Source organism: Anolis sagrei, chromosome 1, assembly GCF_037176765.1.
Source record: "Anolis sagrei isolate rAnoSag1 chromosome 1, rAnoSag1.mat, whole genome shotgun sequence".
In the NCBI taxonomy this organism is placed as follows: Eukaryota; Metazoa; Chordata; class Lepidosauria; order Squamata; family Dactyloidae; genus Anolis; species Anolis sagrei.
In genome coordinates, this window is record NC_090021.1 from 330,527,391 (window position 1) to 330,547,293 (window position 19,903).

The 19,903-nt window shown below is 40.9% G+C and overlaps 1 protein-coding gene across 1 annotated transcript in view; it reads right to left on the reverse strand.

Annotated features, from left to right (window-relative positions):
* Positions 1-19,903, reverse strand: part of SYNE2 (spectrin repeat containing nuclear envelope protein 2) — a 343,575-nt gene that overhangs the window by 7,061 nt on the left and 316,611 nt on the right. Inside the window, exons 97-107 of the mRNA XM_067468497.1 lie at positions 17,873-18,035; positions 15,656-15,843; positions 13,916-14,066; positions 13,006-13,188; positions 11,269-11,406; positions 10,345-10,539; positions 7,897-8,179; positions 5,007-5,075; positions 3,058-3,200; positions 2,385-2,505; positions 1,190-1,401 (exon numbers count right to left, since the gene is read on the reverse strand). Coding sequence (XP_067324598.1) covers positions 1,190-1,401; positions 2,385-2,505; positions 3,058-3,200; positions 5,007-5,075; positions 7,897-8,179; positions 10,345-10,539; positions 11,269-11,406; positions 13,006-13,188; positions 13,916-14,066; positions 15,656-15,843; positions 17,873-18,035 — 1,846 coding nt within the window. The remainder of the gene's footprint in view (positions 1-1,189; positions 1,402-2,384; positions 2,506-3,057; positions 3,201-5,006; positions 5,076-7,896; positions 8,180-10,344; positions 10,540-11,268; positions 11,407-13,005; positions 13,189-13,915; positions 14,067-15,655; positions 15,844-17,872; positions 18,036-19,903) is intronic.

Below are 19,903 nucleotides of genomic sequence, written 5' to 3' on the forward strand. Positions count from 1 at the left end.
CCCCCCCCCAGCTCTGGAATGTGCTCCCCAGGGAAATTAGACATGCACCCACCCTGACAGCCTTTAGAAAATGTTTAAAAACCTGGCTTTTCCGGTGTGCCTTTGGGGACTGAACAACCAATTCCACGCCATTTCCCGTCCCAAGTACAACTTGTCTTTCAGGTGCTCTTCACCTTATCTCTCAGTTGAAGTCTAATTTCATTGTTATCCTGTTTGAGCCCCCTCAGGAGTCATAGCACTTATCTCACCTATCTCACCAATGGGTTTTATCAATTCTACCCACTTTTAGTTATGGGCCTCGCTCTCTTTCTCTGTCTAATTCTATTACCATTTTATCATTTGTTTTATTATGATTTATATTTTACTATGTTATTACTAAGCATTTTATTTGATGTTATTGTTTTGTTTATATGTATTTTTGCTTCATTGTATTCATTTGGGCTTGGCCTCATGTTGGCCGCCACGAGACCCTCCGGGGAGATGGTGGCAGGGTATAAATAAAGTTTATTATTATTATATTATCAGAATTTAACAAGCAGAATACTCAAAGATAGACAACTTGATGGAATCTTAATGTTTTCCTTCTCGAAACATAATAGAGAATAAAATATTTGAGAACTTAGAATTATAAACTAGCAAGCTGAAAGTCATATATAATCCTTTGCTAGTTAGTTTTGGATAGTAGCTGTAGCAAATGTACATTTGTTTTGTATGTTTGTTTTCCATTATTACCTTAGATGTAGTTTTATACTGTTTAAAATGGTATGTAAACAAAAATATTTAAATATATATCAGGGTACGTCTTGGAGGTATTCACAGAACCTGATTTACACCATTTTACATTTTAATTATGCACATTTAAAAAGCAAATCATACTTATATATTTATAACAAGGGTGGGAATCAAGTGCCCTTAGGATGTTGCTTGGGCTGCAGATACCAGCAGCTTTAACAACACAGCCAATGAAGATGAATACTGCAGGGTATCATTGTCTGATTCACAGTATAGTTGCATATGAAATCTTTGTTAGCTTTAATATTTATCCATGAAATCATGATATAGAATTTTCTAGGTCACAGAAGCATATACATCCAGCCTGTTTCTGTAAGGAACACATTTTTGCCATATCAGAAAGGCTACACAGAAAGCCTATCATTGCAACACTAATCCAAAACAACCATCAGCTCACCTTCAGCTTCTTGACCCTCTGTTCTATGACCTCGATGCTGTTGGCCGGACCAGCCTCCTGGAGCCCTTCCAGCTCTTCTTCCATGGTGTCCAGCCAAGCGTTGATGGTGGTGAGGTCAGAGTTCAGTTGCTGCCACTGCTGCAAATTCTGTTTCATTCTCAGCTTGTTGCTGAGGTCTTGCGCTTGAAGCAGCTCCCATCTCTCCATGGAGCCTGCATTTAATTACATAATTACATGGGAAAGATCTGAAATCTGAGAAGACTATCATTTTAGGGCTTTGAAGTTTCTGTGACATACAAACTGTATTGTTATTGTTGTGTGCATTCAAGTTGTTTCCAACTTATGGTGAGCCAGGGTTTTCTTCACAGTATTTGTTCACAAGGTGTGGTTCTACGGCAGCTTATAGTATATTTACATACTTTTGCTTATGCCACACCGTGAAAAATCCTCTACAATGGGGTGAGGAATTTTGAAAGATCTGGCAGTATTTCTACCTCACGGTCCTTTTCAAGCCACGTTTATAGCCAAAACGATGGGAAAATAGAACAAAACTGTAAATAGCCAGAAGTCAAGTTCTGGTTTTGAAAAACAGTTTTTTAAAAGGCTAAACAGTACAAGAGGAGCTTATGGACAATTTAAAAGGTGAAAGGCTATTTCTGGATGCTTTTAAAAGCAATTTGTCTTCCAGAAGAAATGTGATTTAAGGCTTCTGAAACACAAAAACAGTTTCAGGGGTCAAATGCAGCCCTTAGACTACCTTTTGTGCATCTCTGATCTAAAAGGGTGGAGGGGCAGTTGAAATGCAACAAAATAAATGATTCTGCCTCTTCTAGCATGCTATGCAGGGTCAGGCTCAGTTAGTACTAGGCATGGGGGCCACAAGGAATATCAGGAGCTATAGGCTACACACAGGGAAAGGTTGTGACAAGACATCTCTGAATATTCCTTGACTAAAGAAACCTTATGGCATTCATGTGGTCACCATTAGTCAAGAAGGTATACAGACACATGCATTCTAGAGAGATATTCCTGAATGACCCCACTTACAAACATACACACAGTACACTGTAATGTATGGAGCCATACATTACAGTGTACTCCCCTCTTCAACCTGGAAAAGCTAGTTTCCTTGAATGACAACTTCAAGAACCCCCCTCCACCACTATTCCATTCCCCCAAAACACTGTGAACATACCTGGCTGTTTCTCAACAGCTGCAACACCAATGATGTTCTGACTGCCTTGGGTGTCTTCAGTAGGCAAGATCCCAGGGATCTCTTTTATGCTATCAATACTTCCAGTGCTTAGTTGTTTCCCCTGGAATATAGCAACACGGAAGGGAAAGATTCATTGAAATGGTTGTATGCTCATAACTTAGCACTAGATACACAAACACCCTGTTCAAACACTGTTGTGATTATTATGTGCTAACACTCTCTGAATATGGTGGCAGAATTGTTACATTGGTAAGAATTAACACCTAAGAGTAATAGTATTCCATTTTTATTAGGGAAAGTATGATGCTTGATAAAAGTGGAAGGCAATCAGAAAGAGAAAGACCACATTACAGGTGGATAGACTCAATCAAAGAAGCTACAGCCTTGAGTTTGGAAGACCTGAGCAGGGTGACTAGGATGTCTCTCATTCATGGAGTTACCATGGGTTAAAGTCAACTCGACGGTAATCAATAACTACCAAACATACATCTGGTACCAAGAACAACAAATCACCTGAACCTACATGATGCTTTTATCTTCATCCACTATAAGCCCCTCCTGGGTCCTTCTGCCCCCCCACAAAAGGCCCAGAACGTATGGCTCAATACTTAAAGTCTTGCTATCTTGAAATGTATTCACATCAAGAACTTACATAGCCTGGTTTGTAAGGAGTGCTGGTTTCTGGACTGTTTGTTAGGACACTCCTAACCATTTCCCTTTGGTTATACGGATGTTTTCGACAAGCTGGGCTTTCTGGAGAGTGCCACGTATGTGTTTCAGAGGCAGATGTTCCTGCTGCATGAGATTGCAAAATAAAGATACAGCAAATAAGATATTAGGGAACAGGACAGGCCAAGGAGAAAATGATTATTTTTAAAATAATGATTTCAAAGCATTCTGCAGAAGAGAGAGAACCAAGTAATGATATGCGTGGGGGGGATGAGTTTCGCCATTCTCCTTGCAAAGCATGCTTGTTTGCAAACATATGTCAGCTGTGTTTTGGGGCAATGAAATGACAGCCATGCAGTTATGGAGGTGCTTTCCTCTGCTATTCTGGAAAATGCCTGTAGGAAATATGAGAAGAGTTGATAAAAGGCTTGGGAAATATTAATGTTTTGGGTTGTTGTAGGTTTTTCAGTGTTATATGGCCATTTTCTAGAGGCATTTTCCCCTGACGTTTCGCCTGCATCTATGGCAAGCATCCTCAGAGGTAGTGAGGGTTTTATTAATGTTTTAACAATGACTCCTAGAATTCCCTAGCACAGGGGTTGGGGACTCTGGGAATTGTAGTGCAAAAGGTGACCTTTTCAATGCCTGAGGGGTAGCTAAGCTGAATGAGGTGACTATTTTGGTTGGCACATCTGTGGATACAATTGAGGTGGAACGAATAATTCAACTATTTTGGTAATTATCACTCTGACTGACATACATTTTGGCGCCTCAATTGTTAGTCCTGTTTCTGGATATATTTTACCTGCTGATTTCAAAAACAGCCCCAGCTTCCCCTTATCAGTTCTAGTTTTTGAGATATAAAACCTATGCCATTCACCAGTCTTCATCTGCTCATCACAGAAAATCATGATAACTATGTATTGTTGAAGGCTTTCATGGCCGGAATTACTGGGTTGTTGTAGGGTTTTTTCGGGCTATATGGCCATGGTCTAGAGGCATTCTCTCCTGATGTTTCGCCTGCATCTATGGCAAGCATCTGCATCTACTTCTGAGGATGCTTGCCATAGATGCAGGCAAAACGTCAGGAGAGAATGCCTCTAGACCATGGCCATATAGCCCAAAAAAACCTACAACAACCCATGATAACCATGTCTAAGAAACTAGAGAGGCTGTGGTCTATCCAATGCAATTTTCTGAATCAGTTCCCCAAATAAACCCTGGAGCAGTCCTAAAAACTAAGACACCAATAATTTTTTTGGCTGGGCTGTGTAATTTTACCCCACTAGGAAGGAAGGGAACCCATTTGGATTTTTCTGTAGGTAACAAAATCACTGCTAGGAACAGGGCCCTTCTTCAGGGATGCTGCAAGCATGACTACACCAAGTAAGGAGGGTCAAGAAGTGGTTCCTTTCATTTTGGAGAGATGGACAAATGCTCATTCTGGATGCCAGGTACAGAAAGAAAACTCCAGGCTGCCCAATGAGAACCAAAGTCTTGAAAGCTCAGCTAAGTTGTAATGGAAGCGAGAAAAACCATTCAGATACCCTTTCTGAGGACTGGACATAGGAAGATTTAGTTTAGACTCATTCACACATCTAAGTGGAGTTTTTACACTATTACATGCAGAAAGGGCAATGAGAATTCTAGTTGTTGACCCCCTAAAATTATGTTTCCAAGCTGTAACTATAACCACCACTGTGCTGAAATGAAGAAAATTCAGAAATGGTATAAATCTTGATTCATGTAGAAACGTATGTGGATGTAAGAAAAAAACAAAACAAAAAGGAGAACACACCATGAACCAACTGGTGCATGGTGTAAACAAAAGCCAAGGGAGGTCAGACACTTGCATATGAGAGCGGAGTAAGGAGCATAGCGTGCGGCACAGGGGAGGCTGTCATGTTGAGCACATGCAGTAGCAGTGCCTACCAGAAGCTGTTCTCAAAGCTTTTGTGGTCATTTTAAGATATGCCTCGGGATGCTCAGGGATTTCTACATCTGCAACAAGAATTAACGTCACCGGTTGCTACACTGGACACAGAAGGAGTCTGTTCACCCTCCCTGCATCACCCCCACAATAATTTATTGCAAATTATCAATTTGGTGTTATTTTTCAAAGAGTAGTGAATTGCATTGGCTTTGGGAAGTTCTTGCTCTTTGCCTTCCTGACAGATATATTGTCTTTGAATACTGGGGGGTCCATCTAGATATCATTAGTTTGCATAAAGACACATTCTTTGAATTTCTTTAGCACTTTTCTTAGCAACTTATTTTCTTGGGTATTTAAGGGAGTGGGGAGCACAGCAAGACAAAAAAAAAGGTAGAATTAATAAATTAGAAGAGATCATAAGGACCATCCAGTCCAACACTTTTCTGCCATGCAGGAACACAATCAACGCACTCCTGACAGATGGCCACCTAGCCTCTGTTTAAAACCGCCAGGGAAGGAGCTTCCGCCACACTCCAAGGCATCATATTCCACTGCTGAACAACTCATTGTCAGATAAGGAGACAGCCCTATGGAATTGGCTGTTGGGAAACATTCAGTCCTTACTGTGCATGTGATTTCTCTCTCCACCACCTCTTCGCCTAATTTTGTTGACAATAAAGGTGGAGGCATTTTAAGAAATGTCAACATACAACTTATTTTCTTGGGTATTTAAGGGAGTGGGGAGAAAATGACAATACGATTTTGAGGCTGCGTTTTGAAAGACTAGAAGTGATGGAGCATATGAGAATATATGGGTGTGAACTGGTAAAAAATATCCAAGGCTAAAGAGACATCTGTCCTGTGCATCCCTTCATTGTACCTCTGGGGCTTTTTTGCACACATTTATAGCTGCTCCTTGTTGTAACAGAATACACTGAACTCTGCAGACGTCCATGTAGAGACTATGAGAGCAGAACACACAAGGATGAAATATGTGCAAAGCCATTCACAACACAATACTCTTCTTTTTCCTAATATTGCCTTTTGCTTGACAGCAAAAGCCCTGTTGCACATAACAAAGAATGAGGTGAAAAGCCATTGGAGCTGGACCATGTCAGCTTGGAGATGGAGGAAGACACCTTGCTTCCCTGAAGAAAGCAAGTCAGCATTTTGAGAAGGACTACAGAAAGTGTGCTACTTTTTTTGCACACTTAAAAGTTTTTGTGAAGATAGAAAACTGCCTTATACTAGATCACATTATTCATCTGTGTAGCCCAGCCTTGACTATTTTAATTTGCAGCAGCTCTCTAGATTTTGCAAAAATCTTTGAAATGAAAGATGTCACAGATAGAACCTGGCACCTTTTGATATGAAGCTTGTGCTTTATTACTATGTTATGACCCATCCCTGAAGGGCAGGGCCGTAGCCAGAAAAAAAATTTCGGGGAGGGTTGAATTTTGGAGGGGGGGGGTTGAAACCTGCCTCTTAGCTCACGATGAAGCAAAGAGCATAGCAGGGGGCAGAGCAGCCTTCAGTAGCCTGCAGCTCCGCCCCTGTCAACCACCTCCACCAAGTCTGGCCTCCTTAATGAGAGCATTCAACACTCCCCCCCCCCCCAAAAAAAACTTGGTTGCTTCGCTACATCAGCTATTGCTGCAAGTAATGACAGTGTGAATAAATTGTCAATATTTGCTTGAGATAGTGCTTGCAGTTCTGGAGAGACTCTTAATTTTTTGCATAGTGCTTGCAGTTCTGGAGAGACTCTTAATTTTTTGCATATTGCTTGCAGTTCTGGAGAGACTCTTAATTTTTGCATCTGGTTAACCAGTTAAAATTCATGAGGAAACCAGTTTTTTTTAACCTGAAATTTTTTTGCGGGGGGGGGGGGGTTGAACCCCTAACCCCCCCCCCCCTTCACTACAGGCCTGCTGATGGGACATGTGTCAAAATATGACACACAGAGATGGCCTGTAGAATGAAGTGGTTCAGTCTAAAATACAGACAGATGAATCAAATTTAGTGTGTCATTTTTTAAGTCTTGATTTTTTTCCAACTGTTTTTCAAGAATTTCTGATTTTTTCATTTGTCTTCAGTTCCGATAAAGGGGGGGGGGGGGGAAGTGGACTTCAAATCAAATACAAAAAATAAAATTGCACACAAAAAACCTTTTTGCATCCTTTTCTTCATTTCTTTATATAAGGACTTTTAACACACAAGTTTGCCTTGTATACACAGCATGACAAGCATTTTCTTTTGAAAATAGTGCATTTAAGGACACTTTTTATCAATATGCATCCTACTGCCTCCACGGGAGAACAGCATCAGAAAACGTAAAAAAGAAGAACTGAAGGATAAATATGGCATTTTGGTTCCCATGTTAATTACGAATTAGGAAGTTTTGCCTGAGAACCAAACAGATTTATCCCTAAGCATAGGTTCAGAAGTTTCCTACCTCATTCTGCAAAATACAATATGACTCCCTTATCCAAAGACTCGATATCCACAGTTCTTGTTGCCGATGGTCCCCCCCGCCCCAAATGCCCATAGAAGTGTTTGCGAACTTTCTAGGTCCTCCAGTGCTATTCTTTTTATATACCTCTGGCTCAAGTATAGTCAAAATATAGAGATCGCAATTATTTGGGGTTTCAGTTATCCATGCAATGTCTTGAAATGTATCCCATGTGGATATGGGGGTCATACTGTGTACAGAATGGGCATTGCTGAACAGGAAAGATGAGAAAGCTCCTGAGCTGAAATGCCTTTAAATGGCTGCATTGCAAAGAATCCAATATTTAAAGTCAGGCAATTGGATTCTTTGCATGCGTCTGAATGAAAGTTCCCATTCCCAAATGAAATGAAGGAACAGCTACATGGCAAGAGGCAGCTTACCTGAGAGTGCACTGTAGTATGGCTCTTCTTCCTCATCCTCTGGAGAGGAAGAGCCCCCCACATCTCCTGTGTGATCCCACTCCAGCGGGATGGAGTCCACGCTAACGGGCGTCTCACAGCCTGACCTCTCATGACCCATGGCGGGGGGCATGAGGTGGCAGAGCGACTGCTGGGGTGGTGGGACATCCGGCAAAGTTTTCTTGTGCCATGGATCGTGCTGCATCCCTCTTGAGTCTTCTGCATCGGCCTTATTTTCAGATGACTCCTTTTCATATTCTACACCCTAACAAGAGAAAAGAAAAACAACCAATAATTGAAACTATGGCTTTCCTACCAGAATAGAAGGGAGAATCCACCACAATGCATGCTTAGATTCAGCATCACATTTTCTCCTGCTTGGGCCTCATCTACACTGACAATTTGATGCAGCTACGAGCTAATTTCAAAACAAGGTGGCTAGATAGCACCCCCCTCCTCCCACAAAATGTTGCTGCAGCACATTTTAAGGGCTTTAAATTGATATAAGCAAAGTTGTGGAAAAATCCAAAAGAAAGCCCTTAATGTGCCTTCCAATGTAAACCATACTGCAGGGTGAAATCAACTCTACAGAATGCAAATTACTGTACAGATCTATAAAGTACTCTACTGGTGCTCATAGGCACAATCTGGAGAGGGGAATTTTAAAAACCCCACATTCCCCATTACCGTTGAGCCACAAAAACTGTAGATGCTGGAGCCAGTTCAAGAGTGGTCATTGTTGTTCGTGTAAACACCATCCATGCCTTGAACCAGTTCCAGGATAGCTTATGTAATTATTTGTATACATAAATATTAAACCGATAAAAATAGGAGCACAAGCAGCTAAATAATGTTTGACCAAAACTGGGCAACAGTGACCGCACTGTCTGCAGCTTTAAACAATTCTTCCTCTGTACATGAGGCAGGGTATTGTGGACAAGCATACAGGTGTGGAGTTGTTTGTTCTGCTCCACAGTTGCTCAAGGTGGAGGATTCTTTCAGGTAGATTGGCCCACTCCACTTCTGAGTCTGCTTAAGGACTTCATAGGTGCCCATTCTTGGTTTGCCCCTGGAGGCAGATCTTGCGTGTGTGTGTGTGTGTGTGTGGGGGGGGGGGGGTATCCAACTAGGATTTCCTGGTTTAGTTGCCCAGAGGGACACTCTTGCTGTTGCTGGGGTAATGTTAAGAAGAGTGGTGGCTCTCATGAAACTTTTCCTTGATTTGAGTCTACTGAGTAGAGGCTGATAGCCATGCAGTAGATGGCTTTCATAGTGATCAGCCTTATTTCTCTCACAATTAGCAGCAACTTCCCATCGCACATCTGGGCGGGCAATGCCATCTAGCTTGTAGAGTCTATCAACAGGTGTGGGTTTAAGACATCCTGTGATTATTCTGCATGTTTGTTAAGTGCTATGTTCATCTGTTTTGCATGAACAGATTTATGCCAAACAGGGCAGGAATACTCAGCAGTTGAGTAAGACCAGGCCAGGGCTGATGTTCTTATTCATTTGGCTTTTGCTCTCCATGCACTGCCAGTAAGTTTCCACAGGAAGTTATTGCGTGCAGCTTCTTTATGTTTGTTCATGCAGTGTTTCCTAATTGTTCAATCTAAAGAGACATCGAAATATTTAGGATGGAAACACACAAAAAATGCATTCTGTTATTATTAACAAAACACTGGGAAATACTTCCTTAAACTTCTTAATTTCTGATTCAAATGAAGGATCCTTGACAGGCAGGATCTTGTTGCAGAAACACAGGTTTTGGTCACATGTTAACATATTACTTTAATTTGAACTTGAAACCACTGAAAGGGTGTTAGCTGGAGTGTAGTTTCCAATGGGGAGATAATGAGGACATCAACTCCCTAAATACGAGGGGTATTTTTAAAGTAAGGTCCGTTTTGTTGTAGACAGTAGTAGTTCATGCGGATACCGCAACGAGCGCATGCGTTGTGTACCGGCATGCCTCGGGAACAACTGTGCTCAGTTTCTGCTCTGTAGCTCACCTGTACAGTTCTGTTCTGTGCTTTAAAAATGTTTAAGACTATCAACTCACCCGCCGCATGTGAAGTTCGCTCAGTAATACGGTTTTTGTCAGCAAGGAACCTGCCTGCTGCAGAAATTCAACTACTAGTGTCTACAACAAAACGGACCTTACTTAAAAAATACTCCTTGTAAAATTATGTCTCTCCAAGATTAAATTTTCCTTCACTCCTCAAATTTCTAGCATTGCCATAACTTAAAACCTCACTTTAACATTCAAGAAATGCAGTCAATGCATTCAACATGCTAGCAAGGGGAGGTGAAGACAGCAGAGGGAAGAGTTCTTGTAGAAAATGTTCCATTTCTCACTTTCTGTATAGATTGAAATCTGGAGAGTGTAGAAAATTTTGAGAAGAACCAAAAGATAATCCTGCTAGCTCTTACCGAATGCCAGTTTGCCAGTCTCTGATGAAATCGGGAGACGCGACCAAAGACATCCTGACAGTATTTGTGGAGTTCTTCTAGTTCCTCTTCAATCACAACAGCATCTGATGGCTCACTTTTCTGAATCAAATGCTCCCCAAATTCAGTGAGCTGGTCAATCTTTTTGGCGTTGAGCATTATTTCCTGCTGGAAACCCTGTTTGAAAGAGAGATGGAGAATTTGGTCTGAAACTTCCTGTCCAAGATGGATGGTCCATAAAAAACAATGTCATATTTAACTACTGAATATCACAGGAAGTTTATTTATTACTTATGCTTTTCTCACCCCTGAGGGGACACTAAGCGGTTTGCAACCAATAATGGCAAAATTTAATGCCAGTATAGTGAAATAAACAAGGTGCACCATAACTTGGAGGTGGGTCACCAATAAGATTGTTAGACTTCAGTTCCTATGAGCCCTCCCTACTGACTAAACAGGAGATGGTAAAGCGAGCACCATCATTGGCCCAATAAACCACGGAGAAGACATTGCATGCAATGATTTCTCTTCTTTAGGCCCTGGGGCCAATATTACTGCATTGCCTAATCAGCACAGTAGCAAAGGATGATGAGAACTGCAGGGCTGTTTTTTGCTCACATTTGCCTAAAGATGCCTGTTAAAATTTCCTGTATTTTGAAAAGATGGGGATAAGGAACAGAATCTCTTGGCTCTAAGAGAGGCACGATTTATAATTTGGCAATAAATGAAAATATTTTGGGTAACTGACAGACTAAAGGGATCACCAGGTATCTAAGTCATTAAAATAATCAGTAGATTCTACAGGCATGTTTTTTAAAAAAATCTGAAAATGCAGAGAAAATGAGCAGAACATAAATTTATGATGGAAAGAATTGTTGTTTTTTAAATTCAAAAAGAGATACCTACATTTAGCTGCCGCATTTTGTCATCAAAGTTACTTTCTGAGAAATGCTCCACATTCGTCAGTTGCAGGTCCATTTCGGTCAACCACACGAGGACACTGTCCTTGGTGCCCACAAATTCCTCCCATTGATTGGTAAAAAGCTGAATGCAACCACAGGACAGAGTTACGAAACACCAAAAAAGTGCTTTATATCCTTCAAATCTGCCACTTGCTTTACATACATGTGTCTCTTACTGAATATTTATCTGCTCTGATTCCAAAAGGAAACACAGCCACCTATCTCAAGCTACAAATGTAATACAACAGAGCTGGAGATCTTCCAGGTTGTGACTATTTCATTAGTTGTTTGATCTGAATTTAATTATGACAATGTTGCCCCCCTTCTGGTCTCCATGGTGCAAAAAGGCAGCACACTTGCTTCTTTCCCTTCTTCTCTCGATTTTATTCTCTCACACAAGGATAAAATATTTACATGCGCAGACAGAGAAAACCAATCACTTGATATAATTTAAGGTACAATAGTTAGCAGCACAAAAATCTGTTGGAAATAGCAACCTTCTAAGCCTCCACTAGTTATTTGTTATGTATATAATTTAGATTGCTTACTGGGTGATAGATATGTTTATTGATATGCAATTTGACCTTAACTCTTTGTTGTGGGAGGGGCTTCGGACCATGTGATCAGGTCTGGGGTTGTTCAGACCTGAGACTCCATTTTAGAAGTCAGTGTGTGTTTGCATCAGAAGCAGTGCAGTTCAGTTTAGACTTCAGCAGAAAGAGATGTATGCTTTTAGAAGTTAGTTGAGGCACACTACAGAGACTATTAGAATCTCAGAACAGAGAGATGCTTTGGACTATGGACTATTGATTTGAAGAAAGATGTCCCTGTGTTACCTACACAGAGATAGTACTTCAAATCTATTTGTAACTGGATCGATAAGTAAAGTACCTGTATGCTGAATACAAAATCAACTATGCTGCTTTTTAAAGAAGTTTGTATTTTGAGAGCATGATTTAAAGGCAAATATATTTTAAGGGAGAGCAGATGTTTTGAGGCATCTAAAAAGGAATACTTCTGAAACTCTGCTGTGTGTATGTGTGTGCGTGTGTGAATGCTGGAGAGAATGACTGAATGCTGGTGAATGCCATTTTCCGAAAAGGTAATGACTCTTAACAGGTCAAACTTTTTATCAAGAGATTATGGCATCATTTTTCAAAGAGTGATGACTTCTAACACGATCATGTCTTTCCAAAGATCATAACATCTCCAAAAAAGTTATGGAGATTTCAATTTTCCAAAAAAATCTTCATATGTGAACTAATTTTCAGACCCACAGCTTTGGTTTTATTGATCCCATGTGTTTTTACTTAGCTACTGAAACAGAACACAAAACAGTGATAATTTGAGAAACTTCAAGAACTTTGGGGAATGATTGAGGAAGAAATGGAATCTGGCTATACCAGGCATCGGCGAACTTCGGCTGTTAGGAATTGTGGGAGTTGAAATCCAAAACACCTGGAGGGCAGAAGTTTGCCCATGCCTGTGCTATACCTTTTCCTTCAGCATTGGGCCCTTAGTCAATGAAAGGCCTGGAGGAATTATGCTCACTGAATTATTGATAATCCAGCCCTTCTTCGCTCCAGTTCCTTTGCTTGCAGAAATACAATTAGATGCAATTTCCAAGCAATGTGCTTCTCTGTAGAAGCTTCTGATCATGTAATAAGCAGGTTGCAGTCACCTTAAGTCTCCTGAGAATGGCAGCAACACGTCTCTGCAGGTTGTCCCAGCGCTGGTTGCCCTCGTGCACCATCTGCTTGAGTTTACTGGCTGAATCAGTGCGATTCTCTCGGGCCAATCGCCGGTATTGCTTATTGATCAGCTCCAGCTGAGTCAGCCGTTCATGGATTTGCCGCTGAAATGCCTGAGGTGAAAACATCATAAATTATCAATAGAACAAAGATCTTTTAAAAGAGCAAGATGTAAATCTCTTTTCTCAAGAAATTAAAGAAGAACAGAAGATCATAGGAGGTATGTCAAGAAAACCACATATGAATTAATCAATTCCAAATAGAGGCTTCATCTAGGTTATAGAAGGGTGATTTCAACATTAGATTGTTTCATATGGTTCTAAAATTCTGAAACATCCTAACATTCCTACATGTACTTAACATATTACAATTTTCAGGTTATTTCATATAGTTGTCAACCTTCCTTTGTTTCCACAAAGTATTCCCATTAATCCATATAGTTGTCAACTTTCTTAATATATGTCACCATAGAATTATAGACTTGGAAGAGGCCAGAAGGGCCATCTTGTCCCATTCTTTGTTATGCAGGAACACACAAACAAAGGACTCCAGAGAAGAAGATTTAACCACACATCAATTTCAGATTGTTTCACATAGTTATTAGGGTTATGAAATATCTCAAGATTCTCACATACAGTATACTGTCTAGTTACACACCACCACTTTTGTCAGAGACATTTTATTATTTACAACGTTTCTACCCCAACTTTGTCAACCCCGGAGGGAACTCAAGGCAAAACATACCACCAAGCTAATAAATACACGTTTAAGAGAAACCCTAGAGAAATGATAAGGCACCTGTGGGATTTACAAATATGGAAAAACAAGAGGAAGTTCTACCTCAAACTTCTTGAGCTCTTCCTTAGCATTTGTGTATGCAACCTCAGAAGAGTTAGGATATGCTGCTGTTTTTTCTGCTGTCTTCAGCCAATCTTCAAAGCGAGAGTAGTCTTCTAAAAACCTCTGCCATAGGCACCAGGTCTCCTCAATTCTAACAGGGAAATCAGCAATATTTTACAAATCATATAAATATTCTATAAAAAAAACCCATCTAGATGGGAGTATGAACCTCGTCATAAATGACCAACAGTTTGCACATCTCCTTGTTGTGGAGATGAACAAACTAAACTAAGCTACACTTGGAGCCATTTCACAATATCAAACTATAACACTCCGATTACACTTTAAATGCAATAGTAGCAACATAATAATCTACTTCTAATTTTGATTGCAATACAATCCTACAGCCAGAGTGGTGCCATTGTTTCAGTGATGGACAACATCACATGAGACCAGGACTTGAATCCACATTTGGCCACAGACACTTTTGGGTAACCCTGGGTAAGTCACATTATCTTAGCTTCATAGAGAAAAGAACAATCATGCATACGTCACTTATTTTATAAATAAAATAATAAAAGAAAACCCCTAATAAATTCAGGTTATGGCTGTCATAAGTCTGAAATGACTTGAAGGAACACAATAAGATCAACAACATGTTTTCCAGGAAACTGGCCTCCCCCCCCCCCTCTCTTTTTTCCAGCTGGGGGCCCTCAAAAGGCAGAAAAAGCATGTGGAGCATACTTTCCCCATCCTTGTCTTAGTTGAAGATGCCAGGAACTGAACTTGAGATCCATTGCAGCTCACATGCCAGGGAAGCAGTGAATCAATGCTGAGCTTTTGTCTGAATTTCAACGGAGCTAGCTAACCTGCAGAACCCTACTCTCAAATAAGTTTGGCTCCTTATATAGCCATTTTTAAAGCATGGGCTAAACTCCAGAGAGGATCACTAGTTTGCCAACAATGGCCGACTTCAACCACCCTACCAGGAATCATCCTGCAGGCAAGAGAGATTGCTCTCAGTGGCTATTTCTCCCAAAATAAGTGACCTATGCATGATTATTTTTTCAAAACAGATCATTTGTACCTTTCTGGAGTTTTTCCGATCATCTGGAGAGGCCCTGCTCATGATCCCACCTGCGTCGCAGGCACGTTTGGTGAGGACGAGAGACAGGGCCTTCTCTGTAGTGGCCCCCCCGACTCTGGAACTCTCTCCCTAAGGACATCAGACAGACCCCAACGTTGGCTGTCTTTAGGAAGAGCCTGAAGACCTGGCTGTTCCAGTGTGCCTTCCCAGAATAGGAAACTCCTGGCTTCAAGTCCCAAACGCACTTTGTTAGAGATTCAGGATTATCTGCACATTGCACCTACCGCCAAATACCTGTCAGGCTCAGCACTTTTAAATTTTGTCCATAACATTTGGCCTGGCCCCTAGGTTTTTAATTGCATCATGGTGTCATTGTTTTACTGTTCTATTGTTTTGCTTGATGTTTTATTATTTGCTTATGAGTTTTACTGTGTATTGTATGTTGTTGTCGTCGTCGGCCTCGGCCTTTGTAAGCCGCATCGAGTCCTTCGGGAGATTTTGCGGGGTATAAATAAAGATAATAATAATAATAATAATAATAATAATAATAATAATAATAATTGTTGCAAAAAAATTAAAGAAAAAAGGAACAAAAAATAAAAAAAATACTTTCCCCCTCTGCCATAAAAGAGAAAAATATTGCTGTGTCTCACTTCATTCGCCTTTCCATAGACATGGCACAAATGTTTCTCCATCGCCGGTCCAAACTCCTTGTGGTCTGCTGGATGGAGTCGCACTCAGTCTCATTGGCACAAGCATCTGAATCATGCAGCAAGACCTCACAGATACTGAACACCGATTCTACACCTGCGCTGTGCTGTTCAATGTCCCGCTGCAGGTCCTATAACCAAGGGTAAAAAGTCATTTCCAGTCATGAAGTTATAAGTAATAATCTGTAGGACTCATTTATTTGTCTTTTAGCAGATCACAAAATCCCCTCCAGTGGCTCGTTAGTTTCACAAAAGAACTGTGTCCGGGGAAGAGAGAAAACCTGTAGGGCTGGTTTGCCTCTTCCAAGGATCAACACAACTGTCTGCATTTTGGGATAATTGATTTTTCCACAGGGAGTGCCCGTGCCTCAGAATTTGCAAATATTTTCAACAAGTGGAAAGCTTCTAACTCCTGCCATTCTTTCTTTTTCTCTTCCACATTCCTTTTAGACCAGTGGTTTCCAACCATAGAATCATAGAATCATAGAATCAAAGAGTTGGAAGAGACCTCATGGGCCATCCAGTCCAACCCCCTGCCAAGAAGCAGGAATATTGCATTCAAATCACCCCTGACAAATGGCCATCCAGCCTCTGCTTAAAAGCTTCCACCAGTGGCCCACAAGAACGAAAATATGGTCCGCGGCCTCACCATTACTACACTGTTGCCTCAAAACCATTTGGCAACAAGAGCAATTGGTCTCACGAAATCCTCTTATAATACTGAGGCAATGGGGATGTTGAAAGGGAAGAGGCTGACAACCCATGAAAGATTACTACTACTACATTAGCTCTAGATTATTAAATATGGTTTTCTGTGGGCGAGCAGATGGCAACTACTGGATGGCATATGTTCTGTATCAGAAACTAGAGCTGATGTGGTCTATCCAATGTAATTTTCTGAATCAGCACCCCCAAATAACCAAACCGAATCTAAAGTTGACCAAAAACCGATTTGTAACCCCTTTGGTTATAATGTTGGAGCAATACATTTGCTCTAAGTTTTAGCCCTTCAAATCTCTGAAGCTAAATAACAGAAACTGAGCAACAAAACTCACAATGTTTGGAGCTCTCAAATTTGGACTACAATCGTAAATGGATTTAATGTGTCACTGACACAGAAGTCATTAGTATCCATTGGGTCAAACTTCTTAGGAAGCACTTAGTTTAGCCCTTAGCTGGTGCTCAGTACATTTTAAAATCTTTCTCCTCCCTTTTTACATTGCCTGTATCAAAAACCATGGTTATTGCTGGAAAATGGGTCACTGGAATATTGTAGAATAGATGCCTAGGATGTTGCATCTCAAAGGTCTGAAAATAAAAGGATTGGTTTTCCGTAGCGGGTACAGGGCTGTTTGCCAGTGGCAAAACCTGTTTTTAGCCCAATAACTGATTTCTAGTTTGGAAAAGGGTTTGGGAGAGTGTCATATTTTAGCTATACATGGCATTATGGGCAAGGTACAAGGCCAGATGTAATTCTTCCCAGTTCAGAGATATCCCCTACCTGTTGCATAAACCACATCTCTGTGCATATCTACTCAAGGTGATCACCAATATAACACCAGCATGGTGAAGTGGCTTAAGTGTTAAACTATGATGCTGGAGATCAAGGTTTGAATCCATGCTTGGCCATGAAAATTCACTGGGTGACCTTAGACATGTCACATTCTCCCAGCCACAGAGGAAGCAAAAGCAGAACTTCTCTAAAACATCTTCCTAAAATAGGAATCTTCCTAAAAATGTCCCATGATAGGTTCACCTTATGCTCACCATAGGCTGGAAATGTCTTGAAAGTACACAACAACCACCATCTTTTCAGGATGCAAATCAAAGTGCACAGAATTGTGTGCCTAAATTTGTGAGTTAAACAATGCACCATGAGGATGCAAGCAACTGTTTCCTAAACTGCAAATCAAAACTCTAATCAGATTGATAGGGAGTTTAACTTTTTAAAGCATTAGGCTGGCATTACATTGAGGTCAGAGCTTGGAAGAAGTTGTTTTTCAAGACCACAATTTCCAGACTCCACTAGCTCAGAAACCCTAGGACTTCCCAAGCTCCTGGCATAAGCTCTGGAATGTCAAATCTTCAAGATAAATAGTCGAGCCAACCAGAAATCAAGGAGACACCCCTTTTAGATGATCTGCCATTCCTTTCCCTGACCTGCTGTTCTGCAAGCCTCTTCTGTATCTCTTGGTCGTCACAGATGTCGTAAACAACAGGCTTGGAGAGCTCAGACTCAATGCGGGCCAGCCAGGTGCGAAGATTACTCATGTTTTTGTCCAGCTGCTGTATGAATGTAAAAGTCTCCTTCAGCTTCTTCACCCTGGAGAATGGGGCAAGACAAAGGACAAAAGCAGAAGGTGATGATGAAACATGCCAAAAAGGGTATAAAATGATCTTATGCTCTACTTTCTGCTTTGCTTAAGTATGTTTTCCAAGATTCATTTACTTTGAATGTCAAATGAAACATGCCCAGCTCCTTAAGCCCTATGAGGAGTGGCTTAAGGAGCTGGGCATGTTTAGCCTGAGGAAGAGAAGGCTGAGAAGAGATATGATAACCATGTATAAATATGTGAGAGGAAGCCACAGGGAGGAGGGAGCAAGCTTGTTTTCTACTTCCTTAGAGACTAGGACGCGAAACAATGGCTTCAAACTACAAGAAAGGAGATTCCATCTGAACATGAGGAAGAACTTCCTGACTGTGAGAGCCGTTCAGCAGTGGAACCCTGGAGTGTGATGGAGGCTCCTTCTTTGGAAGCTTTTAAACAGAGGCTGGATGGCCATCTGTCGGGGGTGATTTGAATGCAATATTCCTGCTTCTTGGCAGGGGGTTGGACTGGATGGCCCAAGAGGTCTCTTCCAACTCTTTGATTCTATGATTCTATGATTGTCCTGGATGTTGGCAATAGATAAAGAACTGCCTCTTTTTGAACCTCCTTGGCATCTGACACTTGAATACGATTCAGTGGATGCTTTGGATGGGCGCATTAATTTCTTGGAGAGGTGTCATTTCAGTGTAGGAAATGGTGTGTGCTTTTCACGCATGCTATGGTAAGTGTCCAATGCAACTGCTTCCTATTTTGTTGGAAATTTGCACACCCAGAAGCCGCAACTGATAATAGGTTTAACAACGTAAGTACCTGGGCATCCATGAGACATGATTATGGGCTAACAAAAATGTAAATGGTGCAGTAGGAAGACCCTGGAAGAATTACATTATTCTATTCTATTCTTTTCTATTCTGCCTTTTCTTTCTTTTAGGAGACTCAAAACTTTAACTTTTGGCCGCTCTAGTCCACAAAAAATTAACAATTTGTAAATTCTCAGGGATAAAGAATATTTAGGCACTCTGAGGTTTGTTACGTAGGAAATAGGTCCACAAATACATCTTAAACATGAAGCTGGCCCTTCCATTATGCAGACTGAGGCATCCGGCTTAGAGATGCTGATTTTGGGTGTGACTGAATTTTTTAGCTGCCAGAAGCAGGAAAACATGACTGTGAGATTTTCTGCTTCAGGTGTCATAATATATAAGTGGTAAAAGTGCCCCGCCTCCATCAACTCAACCATATTACACTTGCTATGCTCACATTCCTAATAAAGGAGGAGCTCAAAACCATATCTTAAGATACAAAGAATGCCAAAAAAACCACAAGTCTCCAAGCAGAACCATGTAGGAATTTGTTGCCATTATGAAAATTGTGTAATTAGTGCTGATGGAAAAGCAAACCCCAAATGGAAAGCCAGCATGGTGCCGCCTTCAGTTGCTCCCCCTTACATTGCTTCATAATGCTAATTACCTCTGCAGACAGGCTGGCCCAATTAACTAATTTCCTACATATGCCGACTGGCATTTTATTAGATCCCCTCCATGCTCACAATAAAACCAAAGAAAAATAAACTGGATGGTTGAAAGAACCCTTTTTAGATTGGTGAGATTAAGAGTCATGGATCCTCAGCAACTTTGGTGTGAGGTCACAAAAGCATTCCCGTTTCAGCCAAATGTATAGAACATGCGACTCTGGAATCTGAGAAAAATATATGTCCTGAAAGCTGGCAAACCCTACTTCCCCTAAACTGATTGTATTGATATAGATCAATGCTGAAGGATATTTATTAATTATTATTTATTTATTTGCGGTATTTGTATACCACCCCTCTCAACTCCGAAGGGGACTCAAGGTAGTTCAC